Source organism: Triturus cristatus, chromosome 2_2 (genome assembly GCF_964204655.1).
Source record: "Triturus cristatus chromosome 2_2, aTriCri1.1, whole genome shotgun sequence".
Classification (NCBI taxonomy): domain Eukaryota; kingdom Metazoa; phylum Chordata; class Amphibia; order Caudata; family Salamandridae; genus Triturus; species Triturus cristatus.
Genome location: NC_140582.1, coordinates 465,792,398 through 465,817,384, shown reverse-complemented (window position 1 = coordinate 465,817,384; position 24,987 = coordinate 465,792,398). Strand labels below are relative to the sequence as shown.

General features: G+C 44.7%; 1 protein-coding gene across 1 annotated transcript in view; it reads right to left on the bottom strand.

The window, feature by feature from the left end:
* TRPC3 (transient receptor potential cation channel subfamily C member 3) overlaps nt 1-24,987 on the bottom strand; it is a 618,646-nt gene that overhangs the window by 72,474 nt on the left and 521,185 nt on the right. The window contains exons 8-9 of the mRNA XM_085641565.1: nt 24,402-24,597; nt 21,531-21,740 (exon numbers count right to left, since the gene is read on the bottom strand). Of these exons, the coding sequence (XP_085497691.1) occupies nt 21,531-21,740; nt 24,402-24,597 (406 nt within the window). The remainder of the gene's footprint in view (nt 1-21,530; nt 21,741-24,401; nt 24,598-24,987) is intronic.

The following is a 24,987-nucleotide window of genomic DNA, read 5'->3' as shown; positions in this document are numbered from 1 at the left end:
AGGGAAACACGCCCTTATGTAAACAGGAGAGCTGTTACATAACTCAAGGGAAACACGCCCTTATGTAAACAGGAGAGCTGTTACATAACTCAAGGAAAACACGCCCTATAAAGGGAGGAACCGGGAGGTACAAGGCTGTCGGATATTGTGTTTACACCGACGTACCTGCTTCGTGAAGAGCAGTGTTCCGGAGTGGTGCTCCAGTAAGGCAAGAACGGAGGTAGGTCGAGTCGTTACTCCCTGGGCCGTGTCTTGCCCCATCGTCACCTGTGAAGGACCCGGAAGCTCTACCGGTCAACCATTGAGCTTCGCTTTTTGACTCGGCTGAGTCCAAGCGCAGTGGCGCTTTTGCTGGTTGGAGTCGTAACTCCCAGCCCGACCAGAGACACAGGGACTGCCAGCTGTAACGCACACCAGGAGGTGTTTGCCGCGTTACAGACTCGGAAGTCCACAGGATCGATCGAGCGGCTGCTCTCGGTTCAGTCTTCTTGCTTGTGATTGGGGTATCGGTGACGCATCACCAGGAGGTGACTCCGCGTCCCGGTGCAGTCTGAGGAAGAGGTTGAGCGGCTGCTCCCTTCAGGTAGAGACCCCGGCTGGGTGTTTCCCTGACTCCTCGATTCTCCCCAACACTCTTCGTGCCCCTCACAGCCTACCGATTGGCATTGTCGGCCATTTCATTTCTGCCCTCTGTTGGCATACGCCGGGATCGGCGTATATGCAGAGGACGGTTAGGACCATCCGTGCTGTGGGCTGGTAACGTACTTAGCCTGGAGGATTCCAGTGACTATAACTTTTGTTTGTTCTTTGTATTTTATTTGCCTTCATTAAAAGAACTAACCCTTCACAAGTGGTTGCGTCCTCATTGTCGTGTCTGTTAAACGATCCTGAGACGTTCAGGGCGTTACACATGTTCTCTGAGATGTTCGTTCCGCTTGCAGCCACTGCACCTGGTCTGCCAGGTGTAAGGTGCCCATCAGTTCCTTTTCATGATCTCTGTGGTCCTCCACTGCCTCCACCTCAGTATGCCTGGGAGTGATGTTTCTCCTGCTCAGTCTTTCAGTTGCTTGCCTCCTTCCAGTGAGTCTCCATCTTTCTATCCATTGCCAGGCTTTTTTTGGTGTTATTTAGATCCAGGTCTTGCCTTCTGAAAATGCGCAGCCTCGCAGGGAATAGCATCATATATTTAATTTCTTTTCCTGCAACACTCTCTTGACCTCTCCAAAACTGCACCTCAGTCGCTGGGCTTTGACAGTAAAATTTGGGAAAATCATGATATCTGCATTCTTATACTGAAACTAATCTTGCTGCTTCTCTGCCTACAATATGGTGTTGCAATCTTGATGATTGAAAATGCAGACGAGTGAGGCTCATTGCCTTTGGAGTGGAATCAGGCTCTAAGGGTCAGTTAAAGGAAGAAAACCTTTTTAGTTTGAGGATGCAGAGGATAAAGTCTTCAAAGAACAGTTCAACACTGAAGTCCTCAGCTCAATCCTGCACTCCCACGATTCTTATGTTGTTCTTCCTGGATATGCACTCATAGTCTTTGAGCCTCACATGTGCTGCTGCATGGTCCTTTTGGGGTCGGTCTACTACTTCTCACAATGGCTTAGTATCAGCTCGCACTGAGGTCAAGGTCTGTGTTGTGCAAGACCATGTCACTTATTTTCCTGAGATCCACCCTAAGGAGATTAACTTTAATGCCGACAGAGTCTATTTTAGTTTCCAGTGTATGTCTGACCTCGTATCACCAGCAGGATATCCTTCAAGGCTGGTTCCGATTATTCCTGATAACTCCCTGATGGAATATGAGTTGTTTGTCCCTTGCCTTCAGGACAGCTCCCCCCTTGCTGCTTCGCCGCCTCCCTGGTTTCTTAACTATTTACTTGTTATTGTGCTTGCTTAACTTTTTTGTGTTCAAGTTTGTTCAACTTGTTTAGTTTTTTACTGCCTTTGTTTTAATTTCTATTTGTTTTTCTGCCTGCTTACTTTCCAGCCATTTTCCATGCCACACCTCCCTCCCAGTTCCTGCCCTCGCCAGCCCCGCCCACCGCCTCCCAGCACCCCTCTCTTCTCCCAGGACATACTTAATGAAGGCCACAGTGCAGCCATGCTGCCTGCGTGGCAAACGCAAGCCCGTCTATGCCAATCCACACCTGGACCCTGCCCAGCACCAGGACCAGGAACCCTGGCTCTCCCGCTACCCACAGATATACCGCCGCCGAGCTCTGAGCCCTGGACTCCAGGTTCCACAACAACAATACTGCTGTACCTCTCCATGGTCAACTGTAGGACCTTTTTCCTACCAGCACTGCCTCTTCTTCTGCAACACCGGAGAAGCCACACGCACGACGACCACCACCACCACGACCACGCCTCTCTGCAGAACAACTCCACTGCCTTCTGCTCACCTCAAAATCACTCTGTAAGCAGGCCACCCAGATATGGGACACCATAACCTCCCTCACACCGATGTAATCTTCCTTACTGAGCCCTGGCTCAACCCCGCACCTGCGCCCGCCTTCTCCTCAGCAACACCCGATGGCTACAAGATAGCACAACGAGACCGCTTCAACAAACATGGAGGTGGAATTGCCATCATCCACAAAGGAACCATCCACTGCACCTCTACCGCAGAAGACACCACCCAGATCATGGAACACCTCAACTTCCAACTCCGAACCAATGGCAAAACGACAATCAGAGGCACCCTCACCTACAGACTGCCAGGATCTCGCTCCAACTTCTGTGTCTCCATCCTCGAATTCATCGCCTGGCTCTCCACTGACTCCAAACACTACATCTTCGTTGGAGACCTCAATTTTCACCTTGACGACCTTAACGACAACAACACCGCCAAACTCCTCGAAAGGATGAGCAGCAATGGTCTCACCCAACTTATCACAAACAGCACACACATCGCAGGACCTACACTCTACCCCATCTTCATGGCCAGCAACAGAGTCAAGTATAGCCATGTCACCGAGTTCACCTGGACAGACCACGTCATCGTCCACTTCACCATCCCAGGATTCATCTGCACTGCCTCTAAGCCCCCTAGCACCTCACACCACAGCTGGAACAAAGTATCAGAGAGCGAGTGGACAGATGTACTCAACACCTCCCACCCTGACACCGTAACCAAAATAAAACAGGCTGCCAAGAACTTCTCTGCCTGGATCCCCGACTGAGCCGCCCCTGTCAAGGCCACCAAACTCAAGAGATCCACCAAACAGGCCAGTTGGTACACCACCGAACTAACAACCACAAAACAGAAATGCAAGAGACTGGAAAGGAAATGGCGTACCAGCAAGGAACTCATAAACTGAGACATCCCTCAACCAATACCACCAACTCCTGAAAGAGACGAAAAGGAGCGCACTTCCCGATTTCATTAAAACCAGTTCTAATCACAGCAAAGAACTCTTCAACATCATCAGAGAGTTCTCCTTCTCCTCAGCCACTGAAAACATCATCACCCCTTCCCAGGAATTCTGGAACACCCTGGCGGACTTCTTCCATGACAAGATCTCAACCATCTACAAAATCTTCGAACCCCAACGCACCACCGCTGACATCCTCAGCCTCCTCGCTCCCACAGATGCAAACTCTGCCCATCTGCCTACCACATGGGACCAGCTCACTGCTCAAAACACCACAGCTATCATGAGCTCCATCCACTCAGGAGCACCCATGGACCCCTGTCCCTACCACATCTTTAACCTTAGGAGAAAGACGATCAGCAACAAGCTACCCACCATCTTGAATGCATCCATTACCATATCAAGTAAAAAAAACGGGGTTCACTCAAATCACCCTCCTTTACCTGGGCGAAATACTAAGCACAATATAGAAGCAAGTTGGTAAGGAGGAAAAAATGTCTATCTCTTAACGTCTAAGGAACTCTATATTTCCTTATGAACAGTACACAGTCCTGTTGTCAATTCTTATATATTAATTAAACAGAGTCACATACCACAAGCAAATTTTTTATATCAAAAAATATTTTAGTTATCTTCATTTCCATTACCATGGCTACCTTCCCAAAACAATGGAAACATGCAGAGATCAAACCCCTTCTCAAGAACCCAGCGAACTCAAGAACCACCATCCTATCTATCTGCTCTCCTTTCCTTCCAAAGTCCTCTAAAAGACCCTCAACCACAAACTCACGGAGCACATAGAGAACAACAATTTTCTGGACACCTCCCAATCCGGATTCCACACACCAACCACAGCACCAAAACTGCCCTTCCACCGAAGACATCAGAATCGTCCTTGATTGTGGAGAAACAGTGGCCTTGATCCTCCTTGACCTCTCAACATCTTTAGATACTGTATACCACCACACCCTTATCAAGAGGCTTCACTGCACTGGAATCCAAAGAGACACCCTCAAATGATTGTCTCCTTCCTCACTGGAAGAACCCAGAGAATCCGCCTAGCACCTTTCACTTCGGAACTTAAGAATATCATCTGTGGCGTCCCTCAAGGCACGTCCCTCAGCCCTACATTGTTCAATACCTATATGACCGCTTGACCAACATCATCAGAACCCACAAACTAAACATCATACCTTACGCCGACAACATCCTGCTCATCCTCTTGCTATATGAAAAACTAGATCAACGCAGTCTCCTCCGCCTGCTTCCCCACTCTTCGCATGCTTCATAAGATCTTCGAATGGCTTCATGTCAAAACCAGATGAACCATCACTCAAGCCCTAGTTACCAGCCGGCTGGACTACGGCAATACACTCCTATGTTGGAAACATCTTGCACCTCCTGAAGAGACTGCAAACCATACAGAATTCAGCAGCCAGACTCATCCTCAACCTCCCTAAGTGGACCCACATCACCCCCCACCTCAAGAAGCTCCACTGGCTCCCCATTCAGAAGGAATGCCAATTCAAGATGCTGATCGACACCTACAAAGCTGTACACAACCAAGGACCAGCATACATGAACCACCGCCTGAACTTCCACTAACCCTCCAGATACCTGCGCTCTGCCTCCGTCTCCCTCGCTCACACTCCCTGCATCCGCCAAAGTAACAGTGGAGGACACTCCTTCTCCTACCTCACTGCGAAGTCCTGGAATAACCTTCCCCCTCACCTCCGGACCTTATCCTCTCAGTTGGAATTCAGGAAGGTACTCAAGACTTGGCTGATCAGCTGAATCCTCCCTAAGCGGCATGCGGGTCTCAGCACCTGGATACCCTCATGGGTGATTAGCCATGCTTTATAAGTCAGGTTTGATGATGATGAGGATGCACTCAAAGGTCTAATGAGTAAAAAGGCATGTTTATCCATCTTGCTTTGCTGTCAGTTAAACCCCTGCCTTTGGCCCATCTTCAGCTGTTATCTAGTTTGTCTAAACCCACACAACTGTGAATGCAATTCAGCCTAGTTCCCCTTCAGGCTGAGAGGGGAGGATTCAGTAGCCAGTTGACAAGGGGATGGCTTCCTCTCAGTTCCCAATCAAATACCAGTACTCCAGCTCCAATAACAGGTGGAGGAGTGCATGTATGTAAGGGAGAGGGAAACACAGTACTCACTGTTGTCTACCTGGGAGGGATCTCCACCCGCTAGCCTTTGCTTTACTCCCTTCCGTGGCCTACTGGTTTTCTCATCCCCTCCCCTCTCTGCACCTGTCCTGGGTTGTGTGTCTACAACCTTGGACTTCCCTGTTGCTTCACATGCCCCTCTGTGGCCCAGTCTGGTATCACCTCTTCCAGTGTCCTCAAACTGGTACACTGTTGTTGCCTCTCCTGCTGGCACCCTATCCTTGGCAGTGATCTTGTTTTCTTGGAGGAGGAGGAAGAGAGTAGGCAGGTATTCGTTCTATTGGAGTAGGGGGTAGGCAGTCTGTTCTACCCCCCATCCACCTTAATTCCCCTGCTTTCTTCCTTTGGCTTAACACAGTCCCAGTCCTCCCCAGCGTATAAGGCTTGTCGTTTATTGTCCGCCTCGGGCCCAGCAGCTGCGGCTTCCTCTCTGGAGGGCCTTCCAGGCCTGCACATCTGCCACGTCACAGCTGCATTTCGGCAGCTGCTGCCACTGTCCTGCTGCCGACGCTCATGCTAATGCATGGGTAGGCGCAAACATTTCCCCAGGGACCACAAAGTACTGTCTGTTGCATGCCAGAGGGCCGCACTGATGCCAGCAATGTAAGGGTCGGTGATGAAGGTGAGTGTAGGGGGACACGATCCAGATGCATGCTTTGGACAACAAACAGAGCCTTCGTGTGACTTCTGTCTGCCACCAACACTCTATTCTCATGCACCAAGACTTAGAGTCAAAGCATCAATTTCTAATGTAAAACATGCGAAGGAAAGAGATACTCATCTGGTGGCTGAATTGCAAAATTTGAAACTAGAAAACCTGGTATTAGTCCTGGCTTCCCCACTAGATGAAAATGTGTGCTCTTAGGCAATTGGTAAATTCACTTTGCCTCCTATTTCTTCATTACCACATATGAGATCTCTTAAAATAGACGAGTTTGGGATGTTTGCTATACAAAAGCTTCTCTTGTGTTTTATTTAATAAACTATAATGGTGTGCCAGTTATATTTTTTTATTTAAAAAGTTTTATATAGCGCTAGCTTGACCCGTAGGTATCAGAGCGCTTTACATACATACTGTAAAGAAAAACAGACGGAAATTGCATTACATAGTAGGCAGGCAGTAAGGAAGCAAAACCAGGGATAAAAAAAATACAGCATGGAAGATAAGGTGGTTAACACAGTCCGGTCACCAACTATCCTTGAATGTCAAGAGAGAGGAGTAAACTCGGATATTGAAGTCTAGGTTAGTTGACGTTGGTCAGGAAAGTATTTGTTAAGGAGATGGCTTTTCAGGTCCCTTTTGAAACAGAAGAAGGAGGGGTTGCATCTGAGAACTCTAGGGAGAGCGTTCTACATCCTGGGAGCGTTGCCAGAGAACGATCGGTATTGTGTGTTTTTTTTTTTCAGTTTCGGAGGAATAAGAAGGAGTGAGTTGGAGCTTCTCAGCGTTCTGGATTGACCTGCTCTTACTAGTTTGTTGTTCAGGTAGTTAGGGGCCGGAGAGGGAAGGGTTTTGTGTGTGATGCAGGCCAGTTTGTAAATACACCTCCCTTCCATGGGAAGCCAGTTGAGGGAGTTGAGAGCTGGAGTGATGTGATCAAATCTTTTTACTCCAGATACGAGTCGAGCGGCCATGTTCAACACTGCCCTTAGAGGGGCTAGGTGAGCTTTTGGAGTCCCTGTTAGGATGGCGTTCCCGTAGTCGATTTGAGAGAGAACTAGGGATTGGACTACTGTCTTTAGGTCATCATGGAGAAGAAAAGCTTTCAATTTCTTGAGGTGTTTTAGAGAGAAAAGAGCACTTTTTGCAGAGTTTTTGATGTGGGCCTCCAAAGATAAGTTCTTGTCAAGGGTGATGCCTAGAGACTTAACTGAGTCGGATAGGACGAAGGGCCAGTTTAGGGCGACCAGATTCTTGAGCCACTCTTGGATTGGACGATGGTTGCTTTTTGGAGAGAATAGGATTAGTTCTGTTTTATCTGGGTTGAGCTTTAAGTGGTTAGCGTTGAACCAAGTTTGGATCTCGGTTAGAGTGGCATTGAGGTGTTGGATGTCGCTGGGAGACTTGATTTTGAAATAGATTTGGGTGTCATCAGCGTAAAGGTGGTAATTCACTCCAGCTTTTTTCAAGATGATTGTGAGGGGCTCCATGAAAAGATTGAAGAGGGCCGGGGAGAGGATCGAGCCTTGCGGGACCCCAAGTGTGACTTTTGTTGGCTTCGAGAGACAGGAGTTAATTTTAATTTGTTGCGAGCGGTGTTGAAGGAAGGAGGTGAACCATTTTAGTACTGTGCCATTGATGCCGGAGCGCTTCGACAAGGTCTCCAGAAGTGCTGGATGATTTACTGTGTCGAATGCCGCAGATAGGTCAATAAGGATGAGTAGGCAGGCATCACCTTCATCAAAAGCCTTGTGAATATCGTCAGAGACATTGAGCATACCTGTTTCCGTGCTACAGCCTTTCCTGAATCCTGATTGAAAGGTGTCGAGGAGATTGAATTCATCAATGTGTTTGTTGAGTTGGTGGAGAACGCATTTCTCCAATGTTTTTGCAAGGAATGGGAGGTTGGAGATAGGTCTGAGGTTATTGAGATCATTAGGGTCGGCCCCTGGTTTTTTGAGAATGGGTTTGATTTGTCCAAGTTGAAGGGAGCCTGGGACACAGCCTGTTGTGAGAGAGGCGTTGATGATTTTTGTCCAGAAAGGGGAAATGGTGTGGTTAAGTTCTTTTATGATTGTGGATGGGATGGGTCCATAGTGTGGGAGGAAGGTTTTAGGTTAGAAATTATACTGAAAACCTCATTTTCTGACATTAGCTCAAAGTCGGACCAATGCACATTGTTTTTTAGCTGGAGGAAGACCTGATTTTATGGCATGACACGGAGGCCAACATTATGCAAATTCTCCTTTATTGCCACAGCTCAGCAGTAACAATGAAGAGGACATAGAACTTGTGAACATTCTGCAAAACAGCATAAAGACCGTGAGCACACAGCCATCATCCTTCTTTGTTGCTGCTGCCTACAGAGATAAGTACCTCATTTCATTCGCTCTTACTTCATAATATTTATGAATTATACTACGCTTATTTTGTAATTAATGCTTGTACCTTTTGTCTTACTCTACATGACTGGGTCCTATTGACCCTATCATGCCTTTTATTTTCTTTCACCCCCCTCTTTCTTCTGTCTTTCTGTGTCCAAGAAGACCTTTTTTTTTAACATTATAAGTGGTCCTTATCAGTCCCCCCTTACTTCTTGCCGTTAAAATTTAATATTCCTCTTACGCGCGTTTCAAATGCCCCCACAAGCGCTTACGCTACTTAGCAACGCATTGATCGGGTCCGCTTACATGCGTACACCCGCCTCTCCTCTCCTCAAGCCAGCCTCAGTCTGCGGGTCCTTTCCGCTGTTACCTTCTTCTTCCCCGCTACCATTGTGGTGCTCCCTCTCTGCCTCCTTGACGATGCCGTGCCTCTTCCCCTCGCGTTGCCGCCATTAACTACCGTATCTCTTCCCCTCGCGATGCCACCATTAACTCACGCATCGCGAGGAGGAAATAATTAGAGGAACGACGTTAGGAACAACCACGCAACGTTAAAAAACGTGCGTGGTTGCCATAGCTTCATAAGAAACAATACTCGACGGTTTCTCCAAACGCCTGGCTTCGTTTTTTCTCCTCAGAAAGAGTTTTTGAACCTGAATCTTCACGGAATAACCACTTAGACCATTATTTCTTTAACTAGTGTTTAATTCTTTCATCAAAAAAAAAAAAAAAAAGCAGAATTACGGTAGGAAGACATATCTAGCAATTCCTAATCTAATACAAGGGGGAAATACAATATTTTAATCCTACTGTTTTATAATTCTTACCCCCTCATTATGTCTTCCGATGACGCATCGCTAGAAACCAGATTGGACATGATGGTTTCCAAAGCCATGGACAAGGCCATGGATTAGTTCAGCGACCGTATTAATAAAAAATTTAATGAGACAATAAATAAAAAAAATTATATCCTTACCAAGGGGTGGCCCTCCACTAGCGGGGCACATATCCTAAACCCCAAAGATAGGACAGGGAAGGTCCCAAAGAAAAGATCCGGAATACAACAATTAGACCCAAAATCAAAAAGAATAAAGGTCTCATTAAATACGGATCGATCTCGCTTACAAGGCGGAGACCAGAACGATGCCCAGGGCATCCCAGAAGGGCAAGAAACAGGCCTACAAACCCCTATCGATGTTGACAGCGACGATCAATACGAGGCGGAGATAGATCTCTCATGCTCCTCGTCCTTCGATTCGGACATTGAGGTCCAAGAAAAGAGTTCTACTGTCAACACAGAAGAGGCAAACAAGGCCTGAGGGTCAAAAATGGGTATTACTGACCCCTTTGGAGAATTCATGTTCGACCCTTTACTGATTAAACATCCCCTATCTCCCGAATGGTTACCCTCACAGCATGTGGCGGACTATATTAGCTTCTGGCTAAGAAGAGAGATCCCAAAGGAAGTAAGGTCAAGATTAAGATCAGAATGCCCTCGACCATCTCTCCCAGAAAAAATCGCATTCACACCCGAACTCGACCCTAAAGTAGTCGCATTCATAGCTAAGGGCGCAAAAGACCCAAGAAAAGGCATAGATAAAAGCCTTAGATCATGCCAAGACCGCCTTCTGGACCTAGTTGGTCCCCTAACCAAGATCTTCGACATGGCAGAAAATGCATATGTTGGCGGCATCCCTGTTGACGCGAAGGAACTTCGCGAATGGATTCAAAGATGCATCTGCCTTCTAGGCAACGCAAACACCGCCATATCTATAGAAAGAAGAAAGGGTATACTTCTCAAAATAGACCCAAAACTTATTGAGCTGGCCAACCAAGAGGCAGGACCAAGCTCCCAAGGCCTCCTCTTTGGAGAGGACTTTATTTGTGATATGGCAAAGTACGTGGGAGCTTTTAGCTCAATCCAAAAATCGCAACGAGAAATTAAAAAAAGTTTTTCAGGATAAAATTTTTGGCCGGACCAGGAGAATGCGGGGTCGATTCCCCGGCCGTGGACAATCCATCTCAAGACCCTTTCTGGGACGAGGAAACAGGTTCCAGCAATCACATTTCTACGGAGGTCACTCCTTGTATCCTCAAAGACAACGCTTCAGAACAAGGCCCTTTCGCGGCGAGAGGAGGAGCAGAGCCTTCTCAACAGGTAGGTCTATCGATAGACCCTTCAGGTACCCCTGTAAAAGTGGGAGGGAGACTAGCCCTTTTCTCTGGCAACTGGACACTAATAACACAAGACCCCTGGGTCCTACAAACAGTTCAGGGCTACAAAATAGACTTTATAGACTTCCCCTTCCAAACGAAAATTCCTCACGAAATAACCTTTCAGAAGACCAGAAAAAACTAGTGTCCCAAGAAGTCAAGGATCTTCTAAACAAAGGGGCTATAAGAGAGAGCTCAGAAATAGGTTTCATAAGCAATATATTTCTGGTCGAAAAGAAAGACAAAACCCAGAGACCCGTAATAAATTAAAAAAATTTAAACAGTTGGGTTGCCTATCACCATTTCAAGATGGAGGGAATCCATCTTCTCAGAGATGTTTTGAGGAAAGGGGATTGGCTAACACGTCTAGATTTAAAGGACGCCTACCTCACAATTCCGATTTGGCCACCTCACATGAAGTTTCTCCAGTTCACCTGGGAGAAAAAACTATGGGAATTCTCAAGTCTTCCTTTCGGCCTGTCATCAGCCCCTTGGTGCTTCACCAAGGTCTTACGTCCGGTTGTAGCCTGGCTAAGGGAAAGGGGAGTAAGACTGATAATCTACTTGGACGACATTCTTATTATGGCCCAGTCCAAGGCTAAAATCCATCAACACACAAACCTTACCATTCACCTTCTGGAGCATCTAGGCTTCATTATAAACACAAAAAAATCATGTACTACCCCCTACAAGAAACCCAATTTTTGGGATTCATGGTAAACACAATCTCGGGGGAATTAAAGTTACCAAGGGAAAAATTAAAGAAACTCAAAAAGGAACTCAGAACGATCCTTGCCCTGGAACTCTTCCCTTTGAGACTTCTAGCGAGAATTCTGGGTCTCCTCTCCTCGACCATTCAGGCTATATTTCCGGGTCCTCTCCATTACAGAGCCCTACAGAGACTGAAGGCGAAAGCCTTGAAGTCGAGTCTTTCCTACTCTCACATGACTTACTTAGACGAAGAATCGAGGAAAGAGCTTATTTGGTGGTTGAGGAATGCAGAAGCGTGGAATGGCAAAGCCATTTTCGGGGACATACCAGACCTGATTATAGAGTCGGATGCGAGTTTAGAGGGCTGGGGTTCAACTTGCGACAACCTTTCCACAGGGGGACGCTGGACTCTAAAGGAAAAGAAACTTCATATCAACTGCCTGGAACTTCTAGCCGGTCTGTCGGTCACGGTAGAACACATCCCAGGCTTGAACAACCATGCAGCAGACTGGTTCTCGAGAAACTTCAGGGACCCGAGCAATTGGAAGTTGGACAGAAGGATATTTCTTACCATCCAACAGCAATGGGGCCCCTTCCAAGTGGACCTCTTCGCAGACAGACTGAATACTCAGATGACGAAATTTTTCAGCTGGAAGCCGGACCCTCTAGCATCGGGAGTGGATGCCTTCCTCCAGAGCTGGCAGGGTTTAAAACCATATGCCTTCCCGCCCTTTGTAATGCTCCCACGCCTTCTCTCACATGCTCGCAGATATCTTCAGAGCATGGTAGTAATAACTCCCCTTTGGAGGTCACAAGCATGGTTCCCAGTCATCCTGGAGATGGCCATAGACTTCCCAATCCTGATTCCGTCTTTCAATCATCTCCTCCTAGGCCCACAGGGCGAACTTCATCCTCTCCTAGAACAAGGAATCCTAGTCCTGACGGCATGGAAGATTTCAGGCGACAATAGGAAATCCGTGGCCTTTCGCTCAATGCTTTTAGACTCATATCTAAATCCTGGGCACCTGGAACAAGGAAAGCATATCGATTGGCATGGAACAAATGGGTTCGCTGGTGTCTTCAACGACATTTCGATCCCGTTTCAGCTGATTTAGTTCACGTTCTTAATTTCCTTTCGGAAAGATTTGCCTCCGGTCTTAGTTATAGAACCGTAAATGTTTATAGGTCAGCCATTGCGGCTGGCCACTCTCTAGTTGATGGTGTTTCTGTCGGACAATCTCTTTTGACTAAAAAGATTATGAGAAGTATGCGGGTTCTCAATCCCCCAACTCCAAAATACACAGCACTATGGGACGTGAGGATTATTTTACAGCTTATTTCCTCTTGGGGGGATAACTATTCGCTTTCTCTCAAACTTATTTCCTACAAACTTACTGTCCTACTTTGTTTGGTCTCCTTTAGAAGAACATCCGATGTTAAAGCATTAGACATCTCTTGCAGATCTTATCAACCCGAGGAAGTTTGCTTCTATCTTAAAAAGAGGACCAAAACTATGTCTTCGTCCATTTTCTATCCTTTCTTTCCTGAGATTGATTGTCTATGTGTTGTTAAATGTCTTAAAGAATATGAAAAAAGAACTTTTGGTATAAGAGGTACTGACACACAACTTCTGATCTCCTATAGACTTCCTCATAAACCAGTTTCGTCTCCTACCCTCGCGAGATGGGTGAAAGAGGTTATGCGTGAGAGTGGTGTCGATACTTCTATTTTTGGCGCACATTCCCTTAGAGGGGCCTCTGCTTCCAAGGCCTTTATGCTTGGTGGTGGATTACAAGATATCCTTAGAGCCGCTGACTGGTCGAATGAAAATATGTTTAAAAAATGCTACTTTAGACCTATCTATAATGTGATTGACAATGTGCTCAATTCACTTTAAACTTGCATAATGTTGGCCTCCGTGTCATGCCACAAAATTTAGATTTTTCACAGCCTGGTGGGTAGAAAATCTGGATTTTTTAAAGACACGGAGGCTAATATTATCCCTCCGCTATGTCGACCCTCCCTAAGGAGACTTATGTTACTTTAATCTATTCACCTCTCTCTTTCAGAATAGAATCCTCTCGTTTTGGATTATTGCATTGACTCCTTCATCGATATTTAGAAGATTGGAATTCACTGTTCTTATTCCTGGATTCGCAGCTTCGAACAAAGAAGGATGATGGCTGTGTGCTCACGGTCTTTATGCTGTTTTGCAGAATGTTCACAAGTTCTATGTTCTCTTCATTGTTACTGCTGAGCTGTGGCAATAAAGGAGAATTTGCATAATATTAGCCTCCGTGTCTTTAATAAAATCCAGATTTTCTGCCCACCAGGCTGTGAAAAATCGAAATTGTCCTTGGTAAGAACTCTGAATGATCAGGGGTGGTTAGAGTGGGGTAGGTTAAGAGGGAAGGAGGGTTAGAGGTTTGGATGAATGATTGATCAATTTTCGAGACTTTATTAGTGAAGAAGGTGGCAATTTCTTCAAAACGCTCATTGGTGGCTTTGATTTCTTGTGAGGGAGTGCAGTTAGTTTGGCTTTTGGCAATGTTGAAGAGTTTTCTCGGTCTGTTTTTCGCCAGATCTAGTTGGCTGCGGAAGAAAGACGCCTTTTCACTGAAAATATGTTTTTGTATGCTTGCCGAGCAGATCTAAGTTGCGCTAGGTGTAAGGTCGAGGGGTTTAGTCTCCAAGACCTTTCCGTTTGTCTGAGTTGACGCCTTTCCTCATTCAGATCCACGTTAAACCAGGGTTTAGATTTGGTTCGCCTCAATTGTTTGAGTTTGAGAGGAGCTACTTGGTCTAGAACCTCTGTCATTTTTTTATTTAAAGTGTGTAGTGAGGTCATCGGCCGTCGATGATGAGAGTTGGAGTTGAAGATGGGCATGAATCCTGGATTCAAGTTCGGATAACGGTATTGCTTTGATTTTTCCGGTCCAGTGTTTAGGTTTGTCATCACGAATAGGTTGGTGGAAGACATGTGCATCAATCTTGAACAGAATGAGGTGGTGGTCCGGCCAGTCAGTCTGAGAAATCGCTCTCAGAGAGACCAAATCATTGTTGGTAATGATCGCATCCAGTGTTGCACCTTTGATGTGAGTTGGTTTATTGCCGAGTTGTTTGAGGTTATATATTTCAAGTAGGTTGTATAGGTTCTAGGTAGTGGAGTCTTCTGGGTCGTTCCAGTGGATATTGAGGTCACCCAGGAACACGTCTTTAGTGTCTGTCATGGAGAACCGTGATATTAGGTCTGTTAGTTCTTCGGGGAAAAGGGTACACTCTCCAGGAGGATGGTAGATGGTGTGGAATTTGATGGGTGAGGTGCCCTTGGCAGGTTTTCAAACGATAGGTATTCTGCAGGTTTAAGTTTGGTAATCTGTATTCCTGCCTTGTGGATGATGGCTAGCCCTAACCCCGTTTTGATCGGTCTGTCTTGTCTGATGATGGTGTACCCTGGAGGGGTGAGAATGTCAAGAATGGGGGTGGAGTGGACATTGAGCCAGGATTCAGTGAGGAAAGCGATGTCAATTTCTTTAGCGAGGCGAGCTTCAGCAATGTCTGTGGCGTGTTGTACTGCTGATCTGCAGTTGAGGAGAATGCAAGAGAAAGGACGGGGAGCCTCGATGATGGGGGGAGTAAGGTGGATAGAGGAGTATTGAGCAGGAGGTCTAGGTGAGTGGACATTTTTAGGGATTCTGTTAGTGCCGATAATAACAGGGATGGGGAAAGGGGCTGACTTCTGGCTCAAAGCGAGGTAAGAGTCGTTGATCTCATCAGGTTTCGGTATCGAAAAGGGGTGGCGATCCCGGTTGGGTCGAAGTGCCTGACTCGCTGACAGACTGGAGGGACGAGGGGTGCACTGTGGGTCCAAGGGAGCGGTATTGAGTGGGGTGGGAGGAAATCTACCCGGGGAGAGGGAGCACGGCTGCTTGGTCCTGTTGAGAAGATCTTGTTGTAAGTATAGGAAATCAGCAGCAAGGGAGTTAATTTTCAGCTCCCTTCTGTTCAGTTGCTGTGCTATTGAGCTGAAAAAGTTTAAGGTTTTAGGCAGGGGCCGAGAATGAATTGGGTCTTTGGAGGGAGAGTGAACAGGGGTCGGGATTGGACGGAATCAGTGTGGTTGGGAGAGGTTGGACGCGGGGAGCCGGATTAGTAATGCTCTCATTCAAGGAGTTCAAAGGAGGAGTAGAGGGTCTACTGTCCAAGTGAGGAGGGAGAGAAATTCTAGGTAGGAAGTCAGAGTTCCGGGGAATGTCAATGAGATTAGCGGTGGAGGCAGGTTGTGTATGTGGGTGTGCGACGGCGGAGGGGGAGCGTGTAGTGATAATAGGGGGGAACGAGTTTATAGGATTGGTGACGACGTTGGCCATGGGGATGTCACGGGGGTTGTCAGTGAGGTTATCGGTGGAGACCGGTTGTGTCTGTGGATGTGGTACATTGGAGGGGGAGTGTGCAGTGGTAGTAGGGGGAGAGTGACCACTGGATTGGAGATGACGTTGGACATGGGGGAAGTAAGGGTCAGGGGACAAGGGTACACCAACCAAGGCTACAAATGACTTGGTTCACTAATAGCATTGTTTTCAGAATGGGGGTGACATGAATGTTTCTAAGGTCATGTTTGAAAACTATCATTGCTAATAAATGTCTCTCAACGCATTGATATAATCTGATTTGCAAAGATAAAATGCTCATGCATGTTAATAAATACACTTTTTTGAAGTTTTCAGAGATTTTATCATGTTTTTACATGTTTAGGGCAAGATGTCTTTAAAGATAAAGGTGCTCCTAAAGATAAGTTGTCTAGGACACCTTCTTTCTTCTTTACTGTTACTTTAGTTAACCTGTAAATAAACTATGCCAGTTTGTTTCACAGCTTCTTGAATGTTCCTGCTCTGTCAAGTGAACCGAAGCCCAGTGCTGCTGTTCACCAGGGGGCTGCAAATAAAGATCAGGAGGGCCGCATGTGGCCCCGGCCCGTACTTTGAGTATCCCTGTGCTAATAGCTCAGGCCATGTGTTACAGTCCACTTCTGGCCACAGCCCTGTCTTCAGGAGCTGCCGCTACTCTGTTCTGTCCCCAGAGATGCGGCAACAGACCTGTGATCGTCTGAGTGCCCCACTGGTGCTGCTCGATATTTTTTGCAGCCAGTTGTATTCCGCTGGCACATCTGCCTCACAGTGCACTTCTCTCGCTAGTGCAGTACAGACAATGAAGCGGGTGGCAGGGGAATTTTTTTGTGTTGGTTTCAGGAGCTACGCAGCAATGCGGCCATGTTGACCTGTGGCAGGCCATGCTCTCCAGATCTCTCACTCTTGACAATACTGATAGGGTGTCAGTGTAGCGGGAAGTGGGCAAAACTGAATTTCCATGGTGCTGAGGAGCATCACAAGACATGAACCGGTTGTGGTCATATCTCTCTTCCTTCCTAAGTGTTGCCATAATTTGTGGAGTCTTCAGATTGTTCTGAGGTGCCCATACAATAGAAAAGAGTTTGCTATTCAGAGCGGGTCTAAAGAAGCAGGTAACGCTGTAAATCTTGGTAGGTGGGCTTGTTTTGGCAGGTCCTCACAGCAGTGAATTCCAGAGGTAAATTCGAGAAATGTAGATAACATTTTGTGTGAACAGGTGAACCTGTACTGTTGCAGAATATGGAGCCCTGGTTGGTTGCAGTGAGCCAAATTGTAATGCACTGATCTGTATTGTAATTGCTATGTTGATTATTATTATTAGTATTAGTAGTACTATTACTGAAAGTCAAAATAATGAAACTTATAGGAACAATAGGGAACAATTATGTACATACCACATCCTCAATAACTGTTTACAAAGCTGGCTCTCAATAGGATGCCCTGATTCCACATTCAATGCTAGGACTGTCCTCTTATGTATGCAGCCCTCCTCTGCGAACTTCTGATTAACCGTAGAGCTCAATTAGTTATTTAATTTGAAAACACAAGGTGTAAAAATGGCGGGTCCATTAACCCGTCCCACTTATAGTTCATTGCCAGTATGGTTTGTGATGTCGGTCAGTTTCTGGTGGGGTCAATATGAATATTACTCCTGTCGCAGTTTCTGTTCCAGGACTAAGTGATTCCTGGTGCTGTCAACTCTAGCTAGGAGCAATACAATCAGGGCACCATAGAACTGTTTGTTCTTCTAAACAAGTACTTTAAGTAGATCCATCTGCTATCTTCTGAACACCAATAATGTTTCCTTTTTGATAACTCTATTATTATCACCCACATCATCGCGCTTTGAATCGCCACCACAGCCGCCGTCAACCCCTTTACTGAAGCAGGGCGGCAGAGCGCAGTGAGCCATTTCTCCCACGACCCCCGCCATGGAGCGAGAGCTGCGGCTGCATTGCAGGAGCTGCACTGCTGGAGTCCAGTAGAGCCCAAAGAGACGGGGCCACTCTGGACACGTGTTCTCGATACTGAGTGTGCGGAAAGAGTGGGAGCAGCTGGCAGCGTGGCAACCATAGAGTTGTGGGACCTGCTGGGTCTCTGTGGGGTTCTGCGAGCTGAGCAAGAGAGTGGTGGTGAGTGGAGCGAAAAAAGTTGGGAGGTGAGAGGCGGAGAGATTGGTGGAGGGGGGTGACGTGCCTGGGCGGGGACAAGCGAGGAAGACCTGTGGAGACCTGTGGAGCTTGCCGCCCTCTCCCTCCCCTCCTCTCTCTCTGTGGTTTGGCTCGGCTCTGCTCTGCACTTCACGACGCCAAAGATCCTGCCAATTGACTCCGCCTAATCTCACTGACAGTGACTTCTTGGTGACAAGTGCAGCTGCCCTTTAGTGTTCAGAGCAAGTGCCTGCAACACAGCCTTGGGAATCTGGGAGGCCAGCTCGACTAAGTCCTCGTTCCTGCTTCAGTACTTCACTATTTTAACAAAAAACAGTGTTACTCTCCATTTAACCAGCTGTATTTATATACTGTTATTGATATACTGTTATTGATAACTCTACATTGCATCAGTAGGATTTTGACTATGCATTTTTGTTAAAATTGTGTTTGTTTTGTGCAAATGTCAAACCCTTAAACATGTGAAGAACTGAACGGACTAAGAAGTTGTGGCGACCATTAATCACAGACGCTGCCAAAGAGAACAATATAAGCAATAGCTGTCTAACACTGATGTAGAATAAGATGATTCAAATCAAAGATAATCCTTATTGATAATTTTTTTATCCAATATAGAGCGCCTACATCAAACATAATAAAAATAAAATATACAAAGCTTAGCTCTTGTTGATACCTAATAATGTGAGCTACAGTTTTGCCTGCGTAACTACATTACCGGCAACGATTGTCAGACCTGCTTCCACGCCTGCTTGTAGTCAGGAAGATGGAAGAACCTGAAACGTAATCGCATTTAACTCACTTGTATGCTATATTACACGAAGCTCAGAAACTAACCATTTCATTGCCCTTTTCAGTAGCTTTGTTTTACCAAAATTCCAAGGTTTCCAGCCTCAAATTAAGCCAGGTGTTTTTAGGTGGGTGTCATCTGCTGTTCCAGCAATTTCTTTCAATGTTTCCCAGATTGTCTTCTTACAAAAGTGTTCTAAGGCACTATCTACCACCAAATTCCATAGTCTGCTTTTTGATCTACTGGAGAATCAAATTCTAGGCAGAGTCTCTCTTCAAATGAGCCTGGCTTTGCTTCCCTTTATCGGTACCATACGGAAGAATGCCTGCAACTAGTATCAACGCTTGCAAACAAATTTCCAGGCAAGTTTAACCCAGGAGTATTGTTACGGGGGCAATAAATACAGGGTGTTTTGTTCAACCACAGTTAAACTGGCCTAGAAAGGTTCTAGCCCATAATTCATAGCTGTAAAGAATTATGCCCTGAAAGATTTTTTAACAGTGGAAGGATGGCTAAAGTAAGCAGCAGCTCTTGGTATAGGCGTCCATATGCGGGCAGAATAGGAGTGTATCAAGTGGAATGTTACATCTAGATATGCATACGTAGATGCGCAGGTTATATCAACATCATCCAAGGCCCAACACCTATACTATTTGAGATCGTGACTAAAAAGCATGACATTCGATCTGGAAAGATTAACTTTCAAGGAATTTAGTCTGCGATATTTGCCTAATATACCTAAAGTATGTACCATGCTGGTCCTGGTCTGGTTGAAAAGAACAGTGTCGGGTGCATGTTGCCTAATACACAGTGGTTTCACTCACAGCACTGGAGGACAAGCCCTCCATGATGACATGGTTCAGCCAATTTCCCCATCATGAAGTTAAATTGCAAGGATGCAAGAACATACTCTTTTTTTAAACCGTTATTGGTGTAAGCTTTTTCTGTCAGTGAGGCATTTTTACTCAGCAATTCTTGTACCCAGGTGTTATGATACACAATATTTACTCCTCTCAATAATGTGGGTGGGATTCCCCTTCTCTGTAACTTTGACTACTGTCAACCGTCAACCATTGTGTAAGGCACTGAAAAAGGTTTTAAACTCTGTGAAGTAGGCAAACGTTTTTTTACCTAAACACATTGTACCACCAACCAATAACAACAGGGCAACTATATAATCCAAAGAACCATAGTTTGGCATAAAGCTTGTCTGAATCCAAGGTAAAATGTTGACGTCTGCTGCCCAAACTTGAAATTCTTCTACGAGAATCAATCCATATAGTTTTGACTCAATATGCAGTAGGGCTATTAATCGATAATTAACCAAACCACAGCACACTTTGTGCATTTTGGGGGAATTGGGTGTAAAATGGAGCCTAACTGTAAATGGAACTCATAGGCCGACCCTTTGACCCCGAGCGTAGTCATACTCTTCCCCTATTCTTACTCTCTCCTACTTTCTCCTTTACTATCCTTATCTTTTCAGTTAGTAGTAATATTTTTAGTATTGTTGTTTCTTCTCTCTCTTGACTATCCCCAGGCTGATAAGAAGATAGGGATATTTAACAGAACTTTCTACGTTAGGGTACACATGTGTCTTTCTTTCTTCTTTAACATGGTCTGGTTGGATGTAATTGGTCTACGAATCATGGCCAACTATGTAAACATATGTGACCTACTGTACACTAGTATGCAACTGTTAAGCCATTACGAGTGCTCATTCCAGGCTATGTACTCTGTAACTGGTGGTCCCAAGGTGACATTAACTATCTGCTTAGCTCACCATGCAATATTTGTACCTCAGTCAGATCGGTTAGCCAATTTATTTAACCGACAGCACTGTAATACTTGTAAAACTACTCATAATTCTTTATCCAAGGTGCATTGATGGAATCCTGTACTTCTACCCCTCTGTTCTGTTTCTTTTACTTATTTTGTGTCAGAAAAACCAATAAAGCTTTTGAAATCTAAAAATAACATTCATTATATAAGGTACTTAGACTTTGGACCCTATAAACAGAGTCCCACTTAAATGAACTGTAGGTAGCTCGTTCTGCCACGTGGCTCCGTCAGCTCTACTCAGATTAATTTGAGTGGCAGCCCTATCTTGGTCTCTTCAAGTTTGCTCCCCATGAGGTGCCAAATTATGAGCTTAGTCCGAATTTAAATCAATAGACTGCGTGGTTTGGGCTTGGCAGTGACCCCTGATATGTATATCATTGGGCCGAGCCATTTCATCATGTGTTAGTAAAGTGGTGAGACATTTGAAACCTACTGTGGAGTAACATTATTTCCCTACAGTTTTAATTGGCCTATGTCAACCTATTAAGGTTTGCATCATGCACAACAGAAGTAATTACTCTTTTAGAGTGAGCACTAACAAGAACCGTTTTCACAACTCGACACTACAATATGTGATTCTTCACACCGGGCGGATGCAGACCGTTCACGACCTCAGTGGAGACTTCAAGATTCCATTCTTTCTCTGCGTAAACTGTGAATTTACACATGGAGCAGATCTTCAGTGCTTCTCCTATGAATGGCCATACTTATCAGTATCAGGAAACTTCATTTCTGACACTTCCAAATTGAGACCAGTCAGTACAGAAAAGAAAAGGAAAGGCTTACCATGGACTTGGAATTATCCATGCCTATTTCTATATCCTTTTGCAGTCTTCTTGTCCGGCACCTGGAGAAGTTAAAGATCTTGATGATGAGATATACAAAGGATTTAGGACTTGGTACAACACTGAATGGTGGAGGCAAAGTCTTTCCGTCGTCAAAGTAAGACAACCATAGCTTAGAGCGTGCAAACTTCCACTCCACGTCGCTGTCATCCTATGTAAGAGGATACAAAAAACAGTAGTGCGTTCCACCTTCCTTTGAAATGCTTTTTGACTTTTTTTTATAAAATATGTTCTGTGCAATCATTCACAAAAAAGTACATCATTTATTTTCCACAAAGGGCACTGCTCACAGCTGCGTCCGGCAAGGTTAACCACCTTAATCGCACTGGAGTTGGACTCAGAGGGGTGGGAAGAAAACCCCCACAATATTGCATGCATTGTATTGTGTGACACAAATATCGTATCCACTGCATCATCCTAACAATGCATCACAAGGTAAGTCTATGTACGCAAATGTACGCAAAGCAGTAATATATGTATCTTCACAGTGCAGTGATAGGTGATAAAGTAGATGCCATATTGTTGTCAGTAACCATTTCTTCAAAACAAGTTCGCTGGCTATTCATTATATACTAAGCTCGCATTTTCCATTTTTACCTTGATTTGTAATTGTATTCTCCGGCTGAGCCAGTTTTCATTAAAGGCACTTTATACTATTGAAAATGTGGTCATTCAGCTTGAAGCCGATGTCAACACTGAAACACAGACGGTCAAAGTGCATTTAGGAAAAACACTGTAAGATTGTTTGTGTTTTTGTATGTGTTAGTTGACTTGATTCTTTGGTACGGATTGAAAGTGTACTTAAACTAGCTTTGTCTTGTGATTGAGTTTGTGACAAGAGTTGATTCTGGTTCTAAAACAAACAATGTCCGCTGTAAGCCACTGAATGACCTTATTCGCCGACTGACACAACAAACCGAGCATCATGAGAAGGATGCTGGAGTTCAAAACACACACAAAAAGTTCAACAGCAACAAAGATTACATTGGGAGAAGGATGAAAGGGCAGTCGTTTTCAATTCAAAACCAAATGTACTATGGGTCCCAAAATACCTGAGAGACAAGAACGATGACATACTATTTACAACATGCACAAATTTAAATCTGAATTTTTAACCTTATCAGAAATATGGGACCTATGAAAGGAAAGAAATGTACCACAGGTGATGGGCCAGCTGAAAGGAGCTTGAAATGTGATATTTCCAAATTTCAACAAAGAACAACATTTTATTTTGAATATAAGTTGTTCGACTTAAGATGTGTAAAACTTCCACTACTGAAAGATAATATTTTATCTGGGTTTAGAGGCCCAGAGACAAAGCTGTGAGATTGCCCACGGAATCTATAGTAGTCAAGTTCTGAGACTTAATTTCCATATTATACTGATCAACCTATGAAGGTGGTATTGATGAAAATGTCTTCTTCTGTTTTTTTAAATGTGTTTATGGAAGTTATGCATATCTCAATGCAGTTTTGACAGAAGTGACTTCAATTACAATGTTAGAAAGACATTCCTGGAGAGGAAGCGTCAATCGTGTGATTGTGTAGAAGCATTGCAAGATTAGGCCATAAAGTAATCAATCTCATTGGACACAAGAATAATGTTTCACAACTAAAAGGGAAGCGATTTTGATAGAAGGGAAACAAAAAGGTTAAACCCAACAGCAATTGCCCTGATTCTTATTCTTCTTAATACATTTTCGGGGGGGGGGGGGAGCATTCAATAAAAATACATTTATGGTGATTCCAGAAACCCTACGCCTAATGTCCCTCTCTTATTACTAAACCACGGCAATCTAGTAGCACTTTATGGCTAAACCAGAAAAAGCTTACTGAGTTGTTTGAGCAACAATAACGCCCTGCCAAAGCACATAAAAAACTTTCTTTAGATCTATTCAGTATACCAGAAGCCACTATATGGCCAACAAAATCACTGTTGATGGGGCACCGACTTTAGATTATGCCATTATTTTGAGGTTTGATTGAAGTCAATGAAGCCAAAACCGTTAGAGCAGATTCACAAAAAAACACATATGAATTTTTACATCTCCACTGGACCCACCTTTACACGGACACCTCCCAATCTGGATTCCACACACCAACCACAGCACAGCAATGGAGTAATTCCTCTTGGAAGTCACTGGGGTTGGAATAAGAATCACGCCATCCCTCATGTTGTTGGGTATAGGGGAGGGCATAACAGAGGAACGACCAGCCTTTGAATTTCGTTATTTGATCTTTATTGCTGTAGCTGTGGCACGAATATGTATAGCCTCTATGTGGTTGCAAAAGGAACCCCCAACTTTTGAAATGTGGAGAGCTAGATTCTATGTTACTTTTAATTGGAACACAGTTATTATGCTCTCAAAGGGTGACGGAAACGGAAATTAGGTTTGCAGGTATGGGGCCCGATGATTGAACATATGAAAGATTTGATAAGTATGGTTATAATATTGCACTCTGATTTCATAAATTGTATTTTATCCCGGTTTGATGCTGCTTATAAAATTAATTCCTTCGTATGATTTTACTAAAGGACTGTACATTTCAATGTATGGCTTATTTATGAAAGGACTCTGTATTTATTTATGTTATGGATTGCAATTTTTTTTTAAAAAAATCTTTATTTACACATTGTTAGGGTTGAACCTATGTTTTACTGGTGAATATAGCTGTGCGCTATTGAGGCAGAAAATGCAGTTTCAGAATGAGAACCAACGTTTTTTAGAACCTTTTTACAACATGGATAGTTTACAATTAAAAGATATGAGAAGAACAAACATATGGAAGGGATAGGTAGCAACAGGCCTTACCTCAATTTCTTGATATGAGCTGTTGATCATGGCAATCAGCATGTTGAGAAGGACCACGACCATCGTCACATTGTAGATCCCATACAGGATGTAGCCGATGTTCTCTATGAATTTATGATCATACTTAAGAACAACTGAGGTGACTTCAGACAAACCGAATATGGACCAAAACAAAGTCTTAAAGCTTTCTTCAACCCTAGAGGTACAGAAAAAATAACTTGTAATACAGTATATAAAGGGGGATATCCATTTCCAATCAATAATGAAAATATATATCTTTATTTTACTAATACACCGGCTAGAGGACAGAGAAGTCACTTTTCCTCACAACCGTAACTTCTGACATCCTCCTCCATTGTTCATCGGATTACTCAGTGCTGATTTACATATATTGCCTTGGTGTTTGAGCAATTTCCCACTGGTGGCTGGGCGTTTTTGAATCAACCTTTGCTCTGAAGAGCGAGCACAAACTTACATTTGTACGGACCACTAGTCAGTGCAAGCACAGCGTTGCTGCACTGGTCTGGCAACCTAAAAGTGGTGGAAAATTGTACTGTGTCACAAGTGTAGAATTACAAGCACTCAT